Genomic DNA, 23,431 nt, shown 5'->3' with positions numbered 1-23,431 from the left:
TGGACCAGAACCTTTACAGTCTGTATATCAGCTATAGGGTGCCGTTCTAGAGCATTACTTTGGACCAGAACCTTTACAGTCTGTATATCAGCTATAGGGTGCCGTTCTAGAGCATTACTTTGGACCAGAACCTTTACTGTCTGTGTATCAGCTATAGGGTGCTGTTCTAGAGCATTACTTTGGACCAGAACCTTTACAGTCTGTATATCAGCTATAGGGTGCTGTTCTAGAGCATTACTTTGGACCAGAACCTTTACAGTCTGTATATCAGCTATAGGGTGCTGTTCTAGAGCATTACTTTGGACCAGAACCTTTACAGTCTGTATATCAGCTATAGGGTGCTGTTCTAGAGCATTACTTTGGACCAGAACCTTTACAGTCTGTATATCAGCTATAGGGTGCCGTTCTAGAGCATTACTTTGGACCAGAGCCTTTACAGTCTGTATATCAGCTATATGGTGCTGTTCTAGAGCATTACTTTGGACCAGAACCCTCTGGGCACTACATAGGGAATAGGGTGCCATTCTCTGGTCTAAAGTAGGGCACTATATAGGGAATAGGGTGCCATTCTCTGGTCTAAAGTAGGGCACTATATAGGGAATAGGGTGCCATTCTCTGGTCTAAAGTAGTGCACTACATAGGGAATAGGGTGCCTTTTGGGACGCAGGCATGGCTTAATTTAGACCAGCAGAAAGAAGCACCGCTAGATAGTAGATTTAACTGGCCTACACTGGATTTAGCTCACTTGGCAGCATCACAAAGACTCCCACTCATTAATACAGAAGGACACTCACCTCCACTGACTCAGAGAGATGCCCTGCCAGTGGGAATACTGCTGATGTAAAGACTGTAAAGATATTTTTAGGTTCATACAGTCTATATCCAGTCACTCACATCAACTTGTGTTTCACACCCTCACACTTTAAAGCCAAGATGTCTTGCATATCATACTACATTCTCCTGATTTTAACAAGTTTTGTATTTTGAACATAAACTTGTTGCCTTTCAGAAGCTTTACTAAAACGTATCGTGATTGTTTTCTTCTCTTTGCAGACAGAGTCTGACATTGATCTTAGTTTATTTAACAGAAAAAGGTAAGTTGTCTATTTTTTGTCTCTCTTCAATCCAATGTGCTGCCCCCAATTATCCAGTTGGTCTACAGACAGACAGATCCCAGCATGTGTTTCACATTAGAAAGGCCATGCGATGCTTGTTGTGGGACGTGAATCTGCCATTTAGATTTACATTTACATTTTAGTCATTTAGCAGACGCTCTTATCCAGAGCGACTTACAGTTAGTGAATACATATATATATATATTTTTTTTTATATATACTGGCCCCCCGTGGGAATCGAACCCACAACCCTGGCGTTGCAAACGCCATGCTCTATCAACTGAGCTACATCCCTAGATAAATGACCTGGCTTGTTACCGTGCTTGTTACTGGACTTGTGAATCTGCAATTAGATAGATTACCTGATGCATGGACCGCCTTCACAAAAAAAAGATTGCAGTTTTGAAACTGCAGTAACTGCAGTCGCTTGTGGTATTTTGGATACAGTATTTGCAGCATCAGTTATACTGCACTCTATCGGCAATCTTTTTTCATAAGGGCGGTTTGAGTTTTTACTTTACCTTCTATAACAGTATTTTAATGTTTGGTTTGTTAAATGTAATGCGCAACTCCGCCGCGTATCATGTCAGTTTTTATAGTTGACTCTGTTTGCTCCTTGAGTCATCTCTCTCCCTCTGTATGTGCCGAATACAACAGGTGCAGACATTACAGTGAAATGCTTACTTACAGCCCTTAACCAACAATGCATTTATTTTTTTATAAAAAAAGTAAAATAAAACAACAACAAAAAAGTGTTGAGAAAAAAAGAGCAGAAGTAAAATAAAATAACAGTAGGGAGGCTATATATATTCCCTCCCCTACCCTGGACGACACTGGGCCAATTGTGCGCCGCCCATGAGTCTCCCGGTCGCGGCCGGCGGCGACAGAGCCTGGATTCGAACCAGGATCTCTAGTGGCACAGTTAGCACTGCGATGCAGTGCCTTAGACCACTGCGCCACTCAGGATTACTCTAAGCCTCGAAGCGAGCGTAGAAGTGGTTTAGCTCGTCTGGAAGTATTGTGTCACTGGGCAGCTCGCGGCTGTGCTTCCCTTTGTAGTCTGTAATAGTTTTCAAGCCCTGCCACATCCGACGAGCGTCAGAGCCGGTGTAGTACGATTCAATCTTAGGTCTGTATTGACTCTTTGCCTGTTTGATGGTTCGTCGGAGGGCATAGCAGGATTTCTTATAAGCGTCCGGGTTAGAGTCCCGCTCCTTGAAAGCGGCAGCTCTAACCTTTAGCTCAGTGCAGATGTATGTCTGTAATCCATGGCTTCTGGTTGGGGTATGTACGTACGTTCACTGTGGGGATGACGTCATCGATGCACTTTTTGATGAAGCCAGTGTCTGATGTGGCGTACTCCTCAATGCCATCTGAAGAATCCCGGAACATGTTCCAGTCTGTGCTAGCAAAACAGTCCTGTAGCTTAGCATCTGCGTCATCCTAACTGACCTAAAACAGGGAATTTTTACTAGGATTAAATGTCAGGAATTGTGAAAAACTGAGTTTAAATGTATGATTCTACCTGCAGGGAGGATTCAGTGAGGAAGAGGATGCCCTGACCCTCCTGCCTACTGGATCACACCTGTTCTCAGGCTTGCTTGGTGGCATCCTCCCCTCTCTGCCTGGAGCTCCACACACCTGTTCTCAGGCTTGCTTGGTGGCATCCTCCCCTCTCTGCCTGGAGCTCCACACACCTGTTCTCAGGCTTGCTTGGTGGCATCCTCCCCTCTCTGCCTGGAGCTCCACACACCTGTTCTCAGGCTTGCTTGGTGGCATCCTCCCCTCTCTGCCTGGAGCTCCACACGCCTGTTCTCAGGCTTGCTTGGTGGCATCCTCCCCTCTCTGCCTGGAGCTCCACACACCTGTTCTCAGGCTTGCTTGGTGGCTTCCTCCCCTCTCTGCCTGGAGCTCCACACACCTGTTCTCAGGCTTGCTTGGTGGCTTCCTCCCCTCTCTGCCTGGAGCTCCACACGCCTGTTCTCAGGCTTGCTTGGTGGCTTCCTCCCCTCTCTGCCTGGAGCTCCACACACCTGTTCTCAGGCTTGCTTGGTGGCTTCCTCCCCTCTCTGCCTGGAGCTCCACACGCCTGTTCTCAGGCTTGCTTGGTGGCTTCCTCCCCTCTCTGCCTGGAGCTCCACACACCTGTTCTCAGGCTTGCTTGGTGGCTTCCTCCCCTCTCTGCCTGGAGCTCCACACACCTGTTCTCAGGCTTGCTTGGTGGCATCCTCCCCTCTCTGCCTGGAGCTCCACACACCTGTTCTCAGGCTTGCTTGGTGGCATCCTCCCCTCTCTGCCTGGAGCTCCATACACCTGTTCTCAGGCTTGCTTGGTGGCTTCCTCCCCTCTCTGCCTGGAGCTCCACACACCTGTTCTCAGGCTTGCTTGGTGGCATCCTCCCCTCTCTGCCTGGAGCTCCACACGCCTGTTCTCAGGCTTGCTTGGTGGCATCCTCCCCTCTCTGCCTGGAGCTCCATACACCTGTTCTCAGGCTTGCTTGGTGGCTTCCTCCCCTCTCTGCCTGGAGCTCCATACACCTGTTCTCAGGCTTGCTTGGTGGCTTCCTCCCCTCTCTGCCTGGAGCTCCACACGCCTGTTCTCAGGCTTGCTTGGTGGCATCCTCCCCTCTCTGCCTGGAGCTCCACACACCTGTTCTCAGGCTTGCTTGGTGGCTTCCTCCCCTCTCTGCCTGGAGCTCCACACACCTGTTCTCAGGCTTGCTTGGTGGCATCCTCCCCTCTCTGCCTGGAGCTCCATACACCTGTTCTCAGGCTTGCTTGGTGGCTTCCTCCCCTCTCTGCCTGGAGCTCCACACACCTGTGAACCTGCGTGCCTACACTCTCAACCAATCAGGGCTTCTCTCTGCCAGTCTGTGTGACAACAAACTCGATGCATCTGTGCAGTGCGTTTCTATGTGGACACAAGGATCCACAACCGGTAGAAACAAAGATGTTTGTCTTTGGGAGAAACAGGACATGATGTGTGTGTGTGTGTGTGTGTGTGTGTGTGTACTGTTTAGTTTGAGATGCATTGCACATGAATTTAACCTGGACGCCACTGTAGTGTACGTTAAATTGCAGATCCAGATCAACATGGAGCCCCAACTCTCTACCTGGTACTCTCCTCTTCCTGTCTCACTGTTCTCTTCCTCTCTCACTGTCCTCTTCCCGTCTCACTGTCCTCTTCCTCTCTCACTGTCCTCTTCCTGTCTTACTGTCCGCTTCCTGTCTCACTGTCCTCTTCCTGTCTTACTGTCCGCTTCCTGTCTTACTGTCCTCTTCCTGTCTCCTCCAGTGCATCCCCACATCCAGAGAACTGCAGACCTATACTCTTCCAGCCTCCAATGCTGGACTTCCATGAACAGTAAGTACCTGACTAGTCCACCTTCCCTTCTTTCATCCCCTCCCTCCCTCCCTCCCTCCCTCCCTCCCTCCCTCCCTCCCTCCCTCCATCCCTTCCTCCCTTCACTAGTAGTGTGTTCCCTCACCCTCCCTCCCTCCCTTCACTAGTAGTGTGTTCCCTCACCCTCCCTCCCTCCCTCCCTCCCTCCACTAGTAGTGTGTTCCCTCCCTCCCTTCACTAGTAGTGTGTTCCCTCCCTCCCTCCACTAGTAGTGTGTTCCCTCACCCTCCCACCCTCCCTCCCTCCACTAGTAGTGTGTTCCCTCCCTCCCTCCACTAGTAGTGTGTTCCCTCCCTCCCTCCACTAGTAGTGTGTTCCCTTGTCCTCCCTCCCTCCCTCCCTCCACTAGTAGTGTGTTCCCTCACCCTCCCACCCTCCCTCCCTCCACTAGTAGTGTGTTCCCTTGTCCTCCCTCCCTCCACTAGTAGTGTTGGTGTTTTTCTCTCTATTTAGCTAGTCTTCACAGTTTCATAATAACTGAGTCTGTGATTGAAGCCAAACAATAGGACTAAAACCTAGTTTCTGTTGAACAGGGAACAGCCTTCTACAGCTATGTTTGGGATGCATATTAATGTGTTAGACTGACGGATTACCAGTCAGATATACAGACAGTGGGAACATTGGTGTGGTCAGATTTATTAGATCCACACTGACAATGGAAGCAGACTCACTGATCTCATGTTATGTTGTCCTACCCTCCTCAAAACATGCCTTACTAACCTCATCAAACATACCTTACTACCCTCCTCAAAACATGCCTTACTAACCTCATCAAACATACCTTACTACCCTCCTCAAAACATGCCTTACTACCCTCCTCAAAACATGCCTTACTACCCTCCTCAAAACATGCCTTACTACCCTCCTCAAAACATGCCTTAATAACGTCCTCAAAACATGCCTTACTACCCTCCTCAAAACATGCCTTACTACCCTCCTCAAAACATGCCTTACTACCCTCCTCAAAACATGCCTTACTACCCTCCTCAAAACATGCCTTACTAACCTCCTCAAAACATGCCTTACTACCCTCCTCAAAACATACCTTACTACCCTCCTCAAAACATACCTTACTACCCTCCTCAAAACATGCCTTACTACCCTCCTCAAAACATGCCTTAATAACCTCCTCAAAACATGCCTTAATAACCTCCTCAAAACATGCCTTACTAACCTCCTGAAAACATACCTTACTAACCTCCTCAAAACATGCCTTAATAACCTCATCAAAACATGCCTTACTACCCTCCTCAAAACATGCCTTACTACCCTCCTCAAAACATGCCTTAATAACCTCATCAAAACATGCCTTACTAACCTCCTCAAAACATGCCTTACTAACCTCATCAAAACATGCCTTACTAACCTCATCAAAACATGCCTTAATAACCTCCTGAAAACATGCCTTACTAACCTCCTCAAAACATACCTTACTAACCTCAAAACATGCCTTAATAACCTCATCAAAACATGCCTTAATAACCTCCTCAAACATACCTTAATAACCTCCTGAAAACATGCCTTACTAACCTCCTCAAAACATACCTTACTAACCTCCTCAGAACATGCCTTAATAACCTCATCAAAACATGCCTTAATAACCTCCTCAAAACATGCCTTAATAACCTCCTCAAAACATGCCTTAATAACCTCATCAAAACATGCCTTAATAACCTCCTGAAAACATGCCTTAATAACCTCCTCAAAACATGCCTTACTACCCTCCTCAAAACATGCCTTAATAACCTCCTCAAACATACCTTACTCACCTTGTCATTACAGAGGAGGACAGGGAAACCTGTCATATAATGAATCACTGTCACAAAGAAAGGAAGGGGGACACACCCCCAGGCCGTTGGTATTCTCCATTATGTCAGTATGCCGTTGGTATTCTCCATTATGTCAGTATGCCGTTGGTATTCTCCATTATGTCAGTATGCCGTTGGTATTCTCCGTTATGTCAGTATGCCATTGGTATTCTCCATTATGTCAGTATGCCGTTGGTATTCTCCATTATGTCAGTATGCCGTTGGTATTCTCCATTATGTCAGTATGCCGTTGGTATTCTCCGTTATGTCAGTATGCCGTTGGTATTCTCCGTTATGTCAGTATGCCGTTGGTATTCTCAGTTATGTCAGTATGCCGTTGGTATTCTCCATTATGTCAGTATGCCGTTGGTATTCTCCGTTATGTCAGTATGCCGTTGGTATTCTCCGTTATGTCAGTATGCCGTTGGTATTCTCCGTTATGTCAGTATGCCGTTGGTATTCTCCGTTATGTCAGTATGCCGTTGGTATTCTCCGTTATGTCAGTATGCCGTTGTATTGATGATAATGTAGACCTACAGCTTCACCTGGAATGCTTTCCAATAGTCTTGAAGGAGTTCCCACATATGCTGAGCACTTGTTGGCTGCTTTTCCTTCACTCTGCCGTCCGACTCCATCTCAATTTGGTTGAGGTCGGGGGATTGTGGAGGCCAGGTCATCTGATGCAGCACTCCATCACTCTCCTTCTTGGTAAAATAGCCCTTACACAGCCTGGAGGTGTGTTGGGTCATTGTCCTGTTGAAAAATAAATTATAGTCCCACTAAGCCCAAACCAGATGGGATGGCGTATCGCTGCAGAATGCTGTGGTAGCCATGCTGGTTAAGTGTGCCTTGAATTCTAAATAAATCACAGACAGTATCACCAGCAAAGCACCCCCACACCATAACACCACCTCCTCCATGCTTTACGGTGGGAAATACACATGCGGAGATCATCTGTTCACCCACACCGCATCTCACAAAGACACGGAGGTTGGAACCAAAATCTCCAAATTGGACTCCAGACCAAAGACACATTTCCACTGGTCTAATGTCCATTGCTCGTGTTTCTTGGCCCAAACAGGTCTCTTCTTATTATTGGTGTCCTTTAGTAGTGGTTTCTTTGCAGCAATTCGGCCATGAAGACCTGATTCACACAGTCCCCTCTGAACAGTTGATGTTGAGATGTGTCTGTGACTTGAGCTCTGTGAAGCATTTATTTGGGCTGCAATTTCTGAGGCTGGTAACTCTAATGAACTTATCCTCTGCAGCGGAGGTAACTCTGGGTCTTCCATTCCTGTGGCGGTCCTCATGAGAGCCAGTTTCATCATAGCGCTTGATGGTTTTTGCGACTACACTTGAAGAAACTTCTAAAGTTCTTGAAATGTTCTGTATTGACTGACCTTCATGTCTTAAAGGAATGATGGACTGTAGTTTCTCTTTGCTTGTTTGAGCTGTTCTTGCCATAATATGGACTTGGTCTTTTACCAAATAGGGCTATCTTCTGTATACCCCCCCTACCTTGTCACAACACAACTGATTGGCTCAAACGCATTAACTTTTAAGAAGGCACACCTGTTAATTGAAATGCATTCCAGGTGACTACCTCATGAAGCTGGTTGAGAGAATGCCAAGAGTGTGCAAAGCTGTCATCAAGGCAAAGGGTGGCTATTTGAAGAATCTCAAATATAACATATATTTTGATTTGTTTAACACTTTTTTTGGTTACTACATGATTCCATAATTGTTATTTTATAGTTTTGATGTCTTCACTATTATTCTACAATGTAAAAATAAAGAAAAACCCTTGAATGAGTAGGTGTGTCCAAACTTTTGACTGGTACTGTATATAAAACTTTATTGATGAGTCATGAAGATTTTATCATGTTATTTGTCCTTCCTTACACATTTGTTCTTTCTGCTTTTTCTCTAGGCCTGTTGGGATGCCAAAAATGGAAAAGGTTTACTTGAATAATCCCAGCTCAGAAGAAATTAGTTTTGTTTCAATATCAGCGACAACAGCACATTTCCATGCATCCTTTTTCCAGAATAGGGTAAGTTATTAGGCCTATAAGAATCACATGATAAATATAATATTGACAAATTGTGTGTAATGTGAGGACACTGAGCCTGTGGCCATGGAGACAAATGGTGATGTCAGACTTCCTGTAAAAAACGCTTAAAATCGAAGCGTAGAACTGCTGAGCTTGCTCTTGTGAGAGACTTGACACATCTGGTCTCGCTCGGGGGTGAGTAGTAACAGGTTGTGCTGCTTATAACCAGCTTTTACTTTGACATGTGACAGGCCAAAGAAGGGTGTCTCCTACGGCTTGCTGCACCTCTGATTGTGGAGCCCTTGACACATATTTTAGATCTATCCGTTCTCTTTGATATTATTCCAAATCGGTCTAGACCAAAGCGGCCTGCGGCTGGTTAAAAAATTACCTGCACAACAGAAGTCGGTGTATATCTGCTGATGGAATTCAGTCTAATTTTAATTTTTTGTATTTAATATTTTATTTGGTATTTTATAAAAAATACAAAACATACACATACAAATGACAACATCATACAAATATCAACTACATCACCCTGCCCAGACCCACTAGCTCCCCCATCTGCCCAGACCCACTAGCTCCCCCATCTCCATCAACTACATCACCCTGCCCAGACCCACTAGCTCCCCCATCTCCATCAACTACATCACCCTGCCCAGACCCACTAGCTCCCCCATCTCCATCAACTACATCACCCTGCCCAGACCCACTAGCTCCCCCATCTCCATCAACTACATCACCCTGCCCAGACCCACTAGCTCCCCCATCTCCATCAACTACATCACCCTGCCCAGACCCACTAGCTCCCCCATCTCCATCAACTACATCACCCTGCCCAGACCCACTAGCTCCCCCATCTCCATCAACTACATCACCCTGCCCAGACCCACTAGCTCCCACATCTCCAGATCAACTACATCACCCTGCCCAGACCCACTAGCTCCCCCCCATCTCCATCAACTACATCACCCTGCCCAGACCCACTAGCTCCCCCCCATCTCCATCAACTACATCACCCTGCCCAGACCCACTAGCTCCCCCCATCTCTAGATCAACTACATCACCCTGCCCAGACCCACTAGCTCCCCCATCTCCATCAACTACATCACACTGCCCAGACCCACTAGCTCCCCCCATCTCCATCAACTACATCACCCTGCCCAGACCCACTAGCTCCCCCCATCTCCATCAACTACATCACCCTGCCCAGACCCACTAGCTCCCCCATCTCCATCAACTACATCACCCTGCCCAGACCCACTAGCTCCCCCATCTCCAGATCAACTACATCACCCTGCCCAGACCCACCAGCTCCCCCCATCTCCATCAACTACATCATCCTGCCCAGACCCACTAGCTCCCCCCATCTCCATCAACTACATCACCCTGCCCAGACCCACTAGCTCCCCCCATCTCCAGATCAACTACATCACCCTGCCCAGACCCACTAGCTCCCCCATCTCCAGATCAACTACATCACCCTGCCCAGACCCACCAGCTCCCCCATCTCCATCAACTACATCACCCTGCCCAGACCCACTAGCTCCCCCCATCTCCATCAACTACATCACCCTACCCAGACCCACTAGCTCCCCCCATCTCCATCAACTACATCACCCTGCCCAGACCCACTAGCTCCCCATCTCCAGATCAACTACATCACCCTGCCCAGACCCACTAGCTCCCCCCATCTCCAGATCAACTACATCACCCTGCCCAGACCCACTAGCTCCCCCCATCTCCATCAACTACATCACCCTGCCCAGACCCACTAGCTCCCCCATCTCCAGATCAACTACATCACCCTGCCCAGACCCACCAGCTCCCCCTATCTCCATCAACTACATCACCCTGCCCAGACCCACCAGCTCCCCCCATCTCCATCAACTACATCATCCTGCCCAGACCCACTAGCTCCCCCCATCTCCATCAACTACATCACCCTGCCCAGACCCACTAGCTCCCCCCATCTCCAGATCAACTACATCACCCTGCCCAGACCCACCAGCTCCCCCCATCTCCATCAACTACATCACCCTGCCCAGACCCACTAGCTCCCCCCATCTCCAGATCAACTACATCACCCTGCCCAGACCCACTAGCTCCCCCCATCTCCAGATCAACTACATCACCCTGCCCAGACCCACTAGCTCCCCCCATCTCCATCAACTACATCACCCTGCCCAGACCCACTAGCTCCCCCATCTCCATCAACTACATCACCCTGCCCAGACCCACTAGCTCCCCCCATCTCCATCAACTACATCACCCTGCCCAGACCCACTAGCTCCCCCCATCTCCATCAACTACATCACCCTGCCCAGACCCACTAGCTCCCCATCTCCAGATCAACTACATCACCCTGCCCAGACCCACTAGCTCCCCCCATCTCCAGATCAACTACATCACCCTGCCCAGACCCACTAGCTCCCCCCATCTCCATCAACTACATCACCCTGCCCAGACCCACTAGCTCCCCCATCTCCAGATCAACTACATCACCCTGCCCAGACCCACCAGCTCCCCCTATCTCCATCAACTACATCACCCTGCCCAGACCCACTAGCTCCCCCATCTCCATCAACTACATCACCCTGCCCAGACCCACTAGCTCCCCCCATCTCCAGATCAACTACATCACCCTGCCCAGACCCACTAGCTCCCCCCATCTCCAGATCAACTACATCACCCTGCCCAGACCCACTAGCTCCCCCCATCTCCAGATCAACTACATCACCCTGCCCAGACCCACTAGCTCCCCCGTCTCCAGATCAACTACATCACCCTGCCCAGACCCACTAGCTCCCCCATCTCCATCAACTACATCACCCTGCCCAGACCCACTAGCTCCCCATCTCCATCAACTACATCACCCTGCCCAGACCCACTAGCTCCCCCCATCTCCAGATCAACTACATCACCCTGCCCAGACCCACTAGCTCCCCCGTCTCCAGATCAACTACATCACCCTGCCCAGACCCACTAGTTCCCCCGTCTCCAGATCAACTACATCACCCTGCCCAGACCCACTAGTTCCCCCGTCTCCAGATCAACTACATCACCCTGCCCAGACCCACTAGCTCCCCCATCTCCATCAACTACATCACCCTGCCCAGACCCACTAGCTCCCCCCATCTCTAGATCAACTACATCACCCTGCCCAGACCCACTAGCTCCCCCGTCTCCAGATCAACTACATCACCCTGCCCAGACCCACTAGCTCCCCCGTCTCCAGATCAACTACATCACCCTGCCCAGACCCACTAGCTCCCCCATCTCCATCAACTACATCACCCTGCCCAGACCCACTAGCTCCCCCCATCTCCAGATCAACTACATCACCCTGCCCAGACCCACTAGCTCCCCCATCTCCAGATCAACTACATCACCCTGCCCAGACCCACTAGCTCCCCCGTCTCCAGATCAACTACATCACCCTGCCCAGACCCACTAGCTCCCCCATCTCCATCAACTACATCACCCTGCCCAGACCCACTAGCTCCCCCATCTCCAGATCAACTACATCACCCTGCCCAGACCCACTAGCTCCCCCCATCTCCAGATCAACTACATCACCCTGCCCAGACCCACTAGCTCCCCCCATCTCCATCAACTACATCACCCTGCCCAGACCCACTAGCTCCCCCATCTCCAGATCAACTACATCACCCTGCCCAGACCCACTAGCTCCCCATCTCCAGATCAACTACATCACCCTGCCCAGACCCACTAGCTCCCCATCTCCAGATCAACTACATCACCCTGCCCAGACCCACTAGCTCCCCCCATCTCCATCAACTACATCACCCTGCCCAGACCCACTAGCTCCCCCATCTCCATCAACTACATCACCCTGCCCAGACCCACTAGCTCCCCCATCTCTATCAACTACATCACCCTGCCCAGACCCACTAGCTCCCCCGTCTCCAGATCAACTACATCACCCTGCCCAGACCCACTAGCTCCCCCCATCTCCATCAACTACATCACCCTGCCCAGACCCACTAGCTCCCCCGTCTCCAGATCAACTACATCACCCTGCCCAGACCCACTAGCTCCCCCCATCTCCAGATCAACTACATCACCCTGCCCAGACCCACTAGCTCCCCCCATCTCCATCAACTACATCACCCTGCCCAGACCCACTAGCTCCCCCATCTCCATCAACTACATCACCCTGCCCAGACCCACTAGCTCCCCCCATCTCTAGATCGACTACATCACCCTGCCCAGACCCACTAGCTCCCCATCTCCATCACCCTGCCCAGACCCACTAGCTCCCCCCATCTCTAGATCAACTACATCACCCTGCCCAGACCCACTAGCTCCCCCCATCTCCATCAACTACATCACCCTGCCCAGACCCACTAGCTCCCCCATCTCCATCAACTACATCACCCTGCCCAGACCCACTAGCTCCCCCCATCTCTAGATCAACTACATCACCCTGCCCAGACCCACTAGCTCCCCCCATCTCCATCAACTACATCACCCTGCCCAGACCCACTAGCTCCCCATCTCCATCAACTACATCACCCTGCCCAGACCCACTAGCTCCCCCCATCTCCAGATCAACTACATCACCCTGCCCAGACCCACTAGCTCCCCCCATCTCCATCAACTACATCACCCTGCCCAGACCCACTAGCTCCCCCATCTCCATCAACTACATCCCCCTGCCCAGACCCACTAGCTCCCCCATCTCCAGATCAACTACATCACCCTGCCCAGACCCACCAGCTCCCCCCATCTCCATCAACTACATCACCCTGCCCAGACCCACCAGCTCCCCCATCTCCATCAACTACATCACCCTGCCCAGACCCACTAGCTCCCCCATCTCCAGATCAACTACATCACCCTGCCCAGACCCACCAGCTCCCCCCATCTCCATCAACTACATCACCCTGCCCAGACCCACTAGCTCCCCCGTCTCCAGATCAACTACATCACCCTGCCCAGACCCACTAGCTCCCCCATCTCCATCAACTACATCACCCTGCCCAGACCCACTAGCTCCCCCCATCTCCAGATCAACTACATCACCCTGCCCAGACCCACTAGCTCCCCCATCTCCAGATCAACTACATCACCCTGCCCAGACCCACTAGCTCCCCCGTCTCCAGATCAACTACATCACCCTGCCCAGACCCACTAGCTCCCCCATCTCCATCAACTACATCACCCTGCCCAGACCCACTAGCTCCCCCATCTCCAGATCAACTAAATCACCCTGCCCAGACCCACTAGCTCCCCCCATCTCCAGATCAACTACATCACCCTGCCCAGACCCACTAGCTCCCCCCATCTCCATCAACTACATCACCCTGCCCAGACCCACTAGCTCCCCCATCTCCAGATCAACTACATCACCCTGCCCAGACCCACTAGCTCCCCATCTCCAGATCAACTACATCACCCTGCCCAGACCCACTAGCTCCCCCCATCTCCATCAACTACATCACCCTGCCCAGACCCACTAGCTCCCCCATCTCCATCAACTACATCACCCTGCCAAGACCCACTAGCTCCCCCATCTCTATCAACTACATCACCCTGCCCAGACCCACTAGCTCCCCCGTCTCCATCAACTACATCACCCTGCCCAGACCCACTAGCTCCCCCGTCTCCAGATCAACTACATCACCCTGCCCAGACCCACTAGCTCCCCCCATCTCCAGATCAACTACATCACCCTGCCCAGACCCACTAGCTCCCCCCATCTCCATCAACTACATCACCCTGCCCAGACCCACTAGCTACCCCATCTCCATCAACTACATCACCCTGCCCAGACCCACTAGCTCCCCCCATCTCTAGATCGACTACATCACCCTGCCCAGACCCACTAGCTCCCCATCTCCATCACCCTGCCCAGACCCACTAGCTCCCCCCATCTCTAGATCAACTACATCACCCTGCCCAGACCCACTAGCTCCCCCCATCTCCATCAACTACATCACCCTGCCCAGACCCACTAGCTCCCCCATCTCCATCAACTACATCACCCTGCCCAGACCCACTAGCTCCCCCCATCTCTAGATCAACTACATCACCCTGCCCAGACCCACTAGCTCCCCCCATCTCCATCAACTACATCACCCTGCCCAGACCCACTAGCTCCCCCATCTCCAGATCAACTACATCACCCTGCCCAGAACCACCTGCTCACACCCCCATCTCCAGATCAACTACATCACCCTGCCCAGACCCATTAGCTCCCCCATCTCCATCAACTACATCACCCTGCCCAGACCCACTAGCTCCCCCATCTCCAGATCAACTACATCACCCTGCCCAGACCCACTAGCTCCCCCATCTCCATCAACTACATCACCCTGCCCAGACCCACTAGCTCCCCCATCTCCAGATCAACTACATCACCCTGCCCAGACCCACTAGCTCCCCCATCTCCATCAACTACATCACCCTGCCCAGACCCACTAGCTCCCCCATCTCCAGATCAACTACATCACCCTGCCCAGACCCACCTGCTCACACCCCCATCTCCATCAACTACATCACCCTGCCCAGACCCACCTGCTCACACCCCCATCTCCAGATCAACTACATCACCCTGCCCAGACCCACTAGCTCCCCCCATCTCCAGATCAACTACATCACCCTGCGCAGACCCACTAGCCCCCCCTATCTCCATCAACTACATCACCCTGCCCAGACCCACTAGCTCCCCCATCTCCAGATCAACTACATCACCCTGCCCAAACCCACCAGCTCCCCCCATCTCCATCAACTACATCACCCTGCCCAGACCCACTAGCTCCCCCATCTCCATCAACTACATCACCCTGCCCAGACCCACTAGCTCCCCCATCTCCAGATCAACTACATCACCCTGCCCAGACCCACTAGCTCCCCCATATCCAGATCAACTACATCACCCTGCCCAGACCCACTAGCTCCCCCCATCTCTAGATCAACTACATCACCCTGCCCAGACCCACTAGCTCCCCCGTCTCCAGATCAACTACATCACCCTGCCCAGACCCACTAGCTCCCCCATCTCCATCAACTACATCACCCTGCCCAGACCCACTAGCTCCCCCATCTCCATCAACTACATCACCCTGCCCAGACCCACAAGCTCCCCCCATCTCCAGATCAACTACATCACCCTGCCCAGACCCACTAGCTCCCCCGTCTCCAGATCAACTACATCACCCTGCCCAGACCCACTAGCTCCCCATCTCCATCAACTACATCACCCTGCCCAGACCCACTAGCTCCCCCCATCTCCATCAACTACATCACCCTGCCCAGACCCACTAGCTCCCCCGTCTCCAGATCAACTACATCACCCTGCCCAGACCCACTAGCTCCATCAACTACATCACCCTGCCCAGACCCACTAGCTCCCCCATCTCCAGATCAACTACATCACCCTGCCCAGACCCACTAGATCCCCATCTCTATCAACTACATCACCCTGCCCAGACCCACTAGCTCCCCCGTCTCCAGATCAACTACATCACCCTGCCCAGACCCACTAGCTCCCCCATCTCCATCAACTACATCACCCTGCCCAGACCCACTAGCTCCCCCGTCTCCAGATCAACTACATCACCCTGCCCAGACCCACTAGCTCCCCCATCTCCAGATCAACTACATCACCCTGCCCAGACCCACTAGCTCCCCCATCTCCAGATCAACTACATCACCCTGCCCAGACCCACTAGCTCCCCCCATCTCCATCAACTACATCACCCTGCCCAGACTCACTAGCTCCCCCCATCTCTAGATCAACTACATCACCCAGCCCAGACCCACTAGCTCCCCCATCTCCATCAACTACATCACCCTGCCCAGACCCACTAGCTCCCCCATCTCTATCAACTACATCACCCTGCCCAGACCCACTAGCTCCCCATCTCCATCAACTACATCACCCTGCCCAGACCCACTAGCTCCCCCATCTCCATCAACTACATCACCCTGCCCAGACCCACTAGCTCCCCCCATCTCCATCAACTACATCACCCTGCCCAGACCCACTAGCTCCCCCCATCTCCAGATCAACTACACCACCCTGCCCAGACCCACTAGCTCCCCCATCTCCAGATCAACTACATCACCCTGCCCAGACCCACTAGCTCCCCCCATCTCCAGATCAACTACATCACCCTGCCCAGACCCACTAGTTCCCCCCATCTCCATCAACTACATCACCCTGCCCAGACCCACTAGCTCCCCCCATCTCCATCAACTACATCACCCTGCCCAGACCCACCAGCTCCCCCCATCTCCATCAACTACATCACCCTGCCCAGACCCACTAGCTCCCCCCATCTCCATCAACTACATCACCCTGCCCAGACCCACTAGCTCCCCCCATCTCTAGATCAACTAAATAACCCTGCCCAGACCCACTAGCTCCCCATCTCCATCAACTACATCACCCTGCCCAGACCCACTAGCTCCCCCCATCTCTAGATCAACTACATCACCCTGCCCAGACCCACTAGCTCCCCCCATCTCTAGATCAACTACATCACCCTGCCCAGACCCACTAGCTCCCCCCATCTCCATCAACTACATCACCCTGCCCAGATCCACTAGCTGACCCATCTCCAGATCAACTACATCACCCTGCCCAAACCCACCAGCTCCCCCCATCTCCATCAACTACATCACCCTGCCCAGACCCACTAGCTCCCCCATCTCCATCAACTACATCACCCTGCCCAGACCCACTAGCTCCCCCATCTCCAGATCAACTACATCACCCTGCCCAGACCCACTAGCTCCCCCATCTCCAGATCAACTACATCACCCTGCCCAGACCCACTAGCTCCCCCCATCTCTAGATCAACTACATCACCCTGCCCAGACCCACTAGCTCCCCCGTCTCCAGATCAACTACATCACCCTGCCCAGACCCACTAGCTCCCCCATCTCCATCAACTACATCACCCTGCCCAGACCCACTAGCTCCCCCCATCTCCAGATCAACTACATCACCCTGCTCAGACCCACTAGCTCCCCCGTCTCCAGATCAACTACATCACCCTGCCCAGACCCACTAGCTCCCCATCTCCATCAACTACATCACCCTGCCCAGACCCACTAGCTTCCCCATCTCCATCAACTACATCACCCTGCCCAGACCCACTAGCTCCCCCATCTCCATCAACTACATCACCCTGCCCAGACCCACTAGCTCCCCCCATCTCCATCAACTACATCACCCTGCCCAGACCCACTAGCTCCCCCGTCTCCAGATCAACTACATCACCCTGCCCAGACCCACTAGCTCCCCCATCTCCATCAACTACATCACCCTGCCCAGACCCTCTAGCTCCCCCATCTCCAGATCAACTACATCACCCTGCCCAGACCCACTAGATCCCCATCTCTATCAACTACATCACCCTGCCCAGACCCACTAGCTCCCCCGTCTCCAGATCAACTACATCACCCTGCCCAGACCCACTAGCTCCCCCATCTCCATCAACTACATCACCCTGCCCAGACCCACTAGCTCCCCCGTCTCCAGATCAACTACATCACCCTGCCCAGACCCACTAGCTCCCCCATCTCCATCAACTACATCACCCTTCCCAGACCCACTAGCTCCCCCATCTCCAGATCAACTACATCACCCTGCCCAGACCCACTAGATCCCCATCTCTATCAACTACATCACCCTGCCCAGACCCACTAGCTCCCCCGTCTCCAGATCAACTACATCACCCTGCCCAGACCCACTAGCTCCCCCATCTCCATCAACTACATCACCCTGCCCAGACCCACTAGCTCCCCCGTCTCCAGATCAACTACATCACCCTGCCCAGACCCACTAGCTCCCCCATCTCCAGATCAACTACATCACCCTGCCCAGACCCACTAGCTCCCCCATCTCCAGATCAACTACATCACCCTGCCCAGACCCACTAGCTCCCCCCATCTCCATCAACTACATCACCCTGCCCAGACCCACTAGCTCCCCCCATCTCTAGATCAACTACATCACCCTGCCCAGACCCACTAGCTCCCCCGTCTCCAGATCAACTACATCACCCTGCCCAGACCCACTAGCTCCCCCATCTCCATCAACTACATCACCCTGCCCAGACCCACTAGCTCCCCCATCTCCATCAACAACATCACCCTGCCCAGACCCACTAGCTCCCCCATCTCCATCAACAACATCACCCTGCCCAGACCCACTAGCTCCCCCCATCTCCATCATCTATATCACCCTGCCCAGACCCACTAGCTCCCCCCATCTCCAGATCAACTACATCACCCTGCCCAGACCCACTAGCTCCCCCCATCTCCATCAACTACATCACCCTGCCCAGACCCACTAGCTCCCCCCATCTCCAGATCAACTACATCACCCTGCCCAGACCCACTAGCTCCCCCATCTCCATCAACTACATCACCCTGCCCAGACCCACTAGCTCCCCCCATCTCCAGATCAACTACATCACCCTGCCCAGAACCACCTGCTCCCCCCATCTCCATCAACTACATCTCCCTGCCCAGACCCACTAGCTCCCCCATCTCCATCAACTACATCACCCTGCCCAGACCCACTAGCTCCCCCCATCTCCATCAACTACATCAATCAATCAATCAATCAATTTTATTTTATATAGCCCTTCTTACATCAGCTAATATCTCGAAGTGCTGTACAGAAACCCAGCCTAAAACCCCAAACAGCTAGTAATGCAGGTGTAGAAGCACGGTGGCTAGGAAAAACTCCCTAGAAAGGCAAAACCTAGGAAGAAACCTAGAGAGGAACCAGGCTATGAGGGGTGGCCAGTCCTCTTCTGGCTGTGCCGGGTGGAGATTATAACAGAACCATGCCAAGATGTTCAAAAATGTTCATAAGTGACAAGCATGGTCAAATAATAATCAGGAATAAATCTCAGTTGGCTTTTCATAGCCGATCATTAAGAGTTGAAAACAGCAGGTCTGGGACAGGTAGGGGTTCCATAACCGCAGGCAGAACAGTTGAAACTGGAATAGCAGCAAGGCCAGGTGGACTGGGGACAGCAAGGAGTCACCACGGCCGGTAGTCCCGGCGTATGGTCCTAGGGCTCAGGTCTCTCAGTTGGCTTTTCATAGCCGATCATTAAGAGTTGAAAACAGCAGGTCTGGGACAGGTAGGGGTTTCGTAGCCGCAGGCAGAACAGTTGAAACTGGAATAGCAGCAAGGCCAGGCGGACTGGGGACAGCAAGGTGTCATCATGCCCGGTAGTCCTGACGTATGGTCCTAGGGCTCAGGTTCTCAGAGAGAAAGAGAGAACGAGAGAATTAGAGAGAGCATACTTAAATTCACACAGGACACTGGATAAGACAGGAGAAGTACTCCAGGTATAACCAACTAACCCCAGCCCCCCGACACATAAACTACTGCAGCATAAATACTGGAGGCTGAGACAGGAGCGGTCCGGAGACACTGTGGCCCCATCCGAAGAACCCCCGGACAGGGCCAAACAGGAAGGATATAACCCCACCCACTCCGCCAAAGCACAGCCCCCGCACCACTAGAGGGATATCCCCAACCACCAACTTACAATCCTGAGACAAGGCCGAGTATAGCCCACAGAGGTCTCCACCACAGCACAAACCAAGGGGGGGGGGCGCCAACCCAGACAGGAAGATCACGTCAGTAACTCAACCCACTCAAGTGACGCACCCCTCCCAGGGACGGCATGAAAGAGCACCAGCAAGCCAGTGACTCAGCCCCTGCAACAGGGTTAGAGGCAGAGAACCCCAGTGGAGAGGGGAACCGGCCTGGCAGAGACAGCAAGGGCTGTTCGTTGCTCCAGCCTTTCCGTTCACCTTCACACTCCTGGGCCAGACTACACTCAATCATATGACCTACTGAAGAGATAAGTCTTCAGTAAAGACTTAAAGGTTGAGACCGAGTCTGCGTCTCTCACATGGGTAGGCAGACTGTTCCATAAAAATGGAGATCTATAGGAGAAAGCCCTGCCTCCCGCTGTTTGCTTATAAATTCTAGGGACAATTAGGAGGCCTGCGTCTTGTGACCGTAGCGTACGTATTGGTATGTACGGCAGGACCAACTCGGAAAGATAGGTAGGAGCAAGCCCATGTAACGCTTTATAGGTTAACAGTAAAACCTTGAAATCAGCCCTTGCCTTAACAGGAAGCCAGTGTAGGGAAGCTAGCACTGGAGTAATATGATCAAATTTCTTGGTTCTAGTCAGGATTCTAGCAGCCGTATTTAGCACTAACTGAAGTTTATTTAGTGCTTTATCCGGGTAGCCGGAAAATAGAGCATTGCAGTAGTCTAACCTAGAAGTAACAAATGCATGGATTAATTTTTCTGCATCATTTTTGGACAGAAAATTTCTGATTTTTGCAATGTTACGTAGATGGAAAAAAGCTGTCCTTGAAACAGTCTTGATATGTTCGTCAAAAGAGAGATCAGGGTCAAGAGTAACGCCTAGGTCCTTCACAGTTTTATTTGAGACGACTTTACAACCATCAAGATTAATTGTCAGATTTAACAGAAGATCTCTTTGTTTCTTGGGACCTAGAACAAGCATCTCTGTTTTGTCCGAGTTTAAAAGTAAAAAGTTTTCAGCCATCCACTTCCTTATGTCTGAAACACAGGCTTCTAGCGAGGGCAATTTTGGGGCTTCACCATGCTTCATTGAAATGTACAGCTGTGTGTCATCCGCATAGCAGTGAAAGTTAACATTATGTTTTCGAATAACATCCCCAAGAGGTAAAATATATAGTGAAAACAATAGTGGTCCTAAAACGGAACCTTGAGGAACACCGAAATGTACAGTTGATTTGTCGGAGGACAGACCATTCACAGAGACAAACTGATATCTTTCCGACAGGTAGGATCTAAACCAGGCCAGAACTTGTCCGTGTAGACCAATTTGGGTTTCCAGTCTCTCCAAAAGAATGTGGTGATCGATGGTGTCAAAGGCAGCACTAAGGTCTAGTAGCACGAGGACAGATGCAGAGCCTCGGTCTGACGCCATTAAAAGGTCATTTACCACCTTCACAAGTGCAGTCTCAGTGCTATGATGGGGTCTAAAACCAGACTGAAGCATTTCGTATACATTGTTTGTCTTCAGAAAGGCAGTGAGTTGCTGCGCAACAGCTTTTTCTAAAATTTTTGAGAGGAATGGAAGATTCGATATAGGCCGATAGTTTTTTATATTTTCCGGGTCAAGGTTTGGCTTTTTCAAGAGAGGCTTTATCACTGCCACTTTTAGTGAGTTTGGTACACATCCGGTGGATAGAGAGCTGTTTATTATGTTCAACATAGGAGGGCCAAGCACAGGAAGCAGCTCCTTCAGCAGTTTAGTAGGAATAGGATCCAGTATGCAGCTTGAAGGTTTAGAGGCCATGATTATTTTCATCATTGTGTCAAGAGATATAGTACTAAAACACTTAAGTGTCTCTCCCGATCCCAGGCCCTCGCAGAGCTGTGCAGATCCAGGACAGCTAAGCCCTGGAGGAATACGCAGATTCAAAGAGGAGTCCGTAATTTGCTTTCTAATGGTCATGATCTTTTCCTCAAAGAAGTTCATGAATTTATCACTGCTGAAGTGAAAGCCATCCTCTCTTGGGGAATGCTGCTTTTTAGTTAGCTTTGCAACAGTATCAAAAAGAAATTTTGGATTGTTCTTATTTTCCTCGATTAAGTTGGAAAAGTAGGATGATCGAGCAGCAGTGAGGGCTCTTCGGTACTGCACGGTACTGTCTTTCCAAGCTAGTCGGAAGACTTCCAGTTTGGTGTGGCGCCATTTCCGTTCCAATTTCCTGGAAGCTTGCTTCAAAGCTCGGGTATTTTCTGTATACCAGGGAGCTAGTTTCTTATGACAAATGTTTTTCGTTTTTAGGGGTGCAACTGCATCTAGGGTATTGCGCAAGGTTAAATTGAGTTCCTCAGTTAAGTGGTTAACTGATTTTTGTCCTCTGACGTCCTTGGGTAGGCAGAAGGAGTCTGGAAGGGCATCAATGAATTTTTGTGTTGTCTGAGAATTTATAGCACGACTTTTGATGCTCCTTGGTTGGGGTCTGAGCAGATTATTTGTTGCGATTGCAAACGTAATAAAATGGTGGTCCGATAGTCCAGGATTTTGTGGAAAAACATTACCCTGCCCAGACCCACTAGCTCCCCCCATCTCCAGATCAACTACATCACCCTGCCCAGACCCACTAGCTCCCCCATCTCAGATCAACTACATCACCCTGCCCAGACCCACTAGCTTCCCCCATCTCCAGATCAACTACATCACCCTGCCCAGACCCACTAGCTCCCCCCATCTCCATCAACTACATCACCCTGCCCAGACCCACTAGCTCCCCCCATCTCCAGATCAACTACATCACCCTGCCCAGAACCACCTGCTCCCCCCATCTCCATCAACTACATCACCCTGCCCAGACCCACTAGCTCCCCATCTCCATCAACTACATCACCCTGCCGAGACCCACTAGCTCCCCCCATCTCCATCAACTACATCACCCTGCCCAGACCCACTAGCTCCCCATCTCCATCAACTACATCACCCTGCCCAGACCCACTAGCTCCCCCATCTCCATCAACTACATCACCCTGCCCAGACCCACTAGCTCCCCCATCTCCATCAACTACATCACCCTGCCCAGACCCACTAGCTACCCATCTCCATCAACTACATCACCCTGCCCAGACCCACTAGCTCCCCCATCTCCAGATCAACTACATCACCCTGCCCAGACCCACTAGCTCCCCCATCTCCAGATCAACTACATCACCCTGCCCAGACCCACTAGCTCCCCATCTCCAGATCAACTACATCACCCTGCCCAGAACCACCTGCTCCCCCCCATCTCCAGATCAACTACATCACCCTGCCCAGACCCACTAGCTCCCCCATCTCCATCAACTACATCACCCTGCCCAGACCCACTAGCTCCCCATCTCCATCAACTACATCACCCTGCCCAGACCCACTAGCTCCCCCATCTCCATCAACTACATCACCCTGCCCAGACCCACTAGCTCCCCATCTCCAGATCAACTACATCACCCTGCCCAGACCCA

General features: G+C 51.5%; 1 protein-coding gene across 1 annotated transcript in view; it reads left to right on the top strand.

Moving 5' to 3' along the window:
* Positions 1-23,431, top strand: part of tmem131 (transmembrane protein 131) — a 153,290-nt gene that overhangs the window by 10,659 nt on the left and 119,200 nt on the right. Inside the window, exons 3-5 of the mRNA XM_084172016.1 lie at positions 1,054-1,094; positions 4,410-4,478; positions 8,256-8,376. Coding sequence (XP_084028142.1) covers positions 1,054-1,094; positions 4,410-4,478; positions 8,256-8,376 — 231 coding nt within the window. The remainder of the gene's footprint in view (positions 1-1,053; positions 1,095-4,409; positions 4,479-8,255; positions 8,377-23,431) is intronic.

The sequence above is a fragment of the Coregonus lavaretus genome (genome assembly GCF_964263955.1).
Source record: "Coregonus lavaretus genome assembly, chromosome: 11".
Lineage (NCBI taxonomy): Eukaryota > Metazoa > Chordata > Actinopteri > Salmoniformes > Salmonidae > Coregonus > Coregonus lavaretus.
Note: the sequence above shows the minus strand (reverse complement) of the source record. Positions and strands in the feature narration are given on the sequence as shown.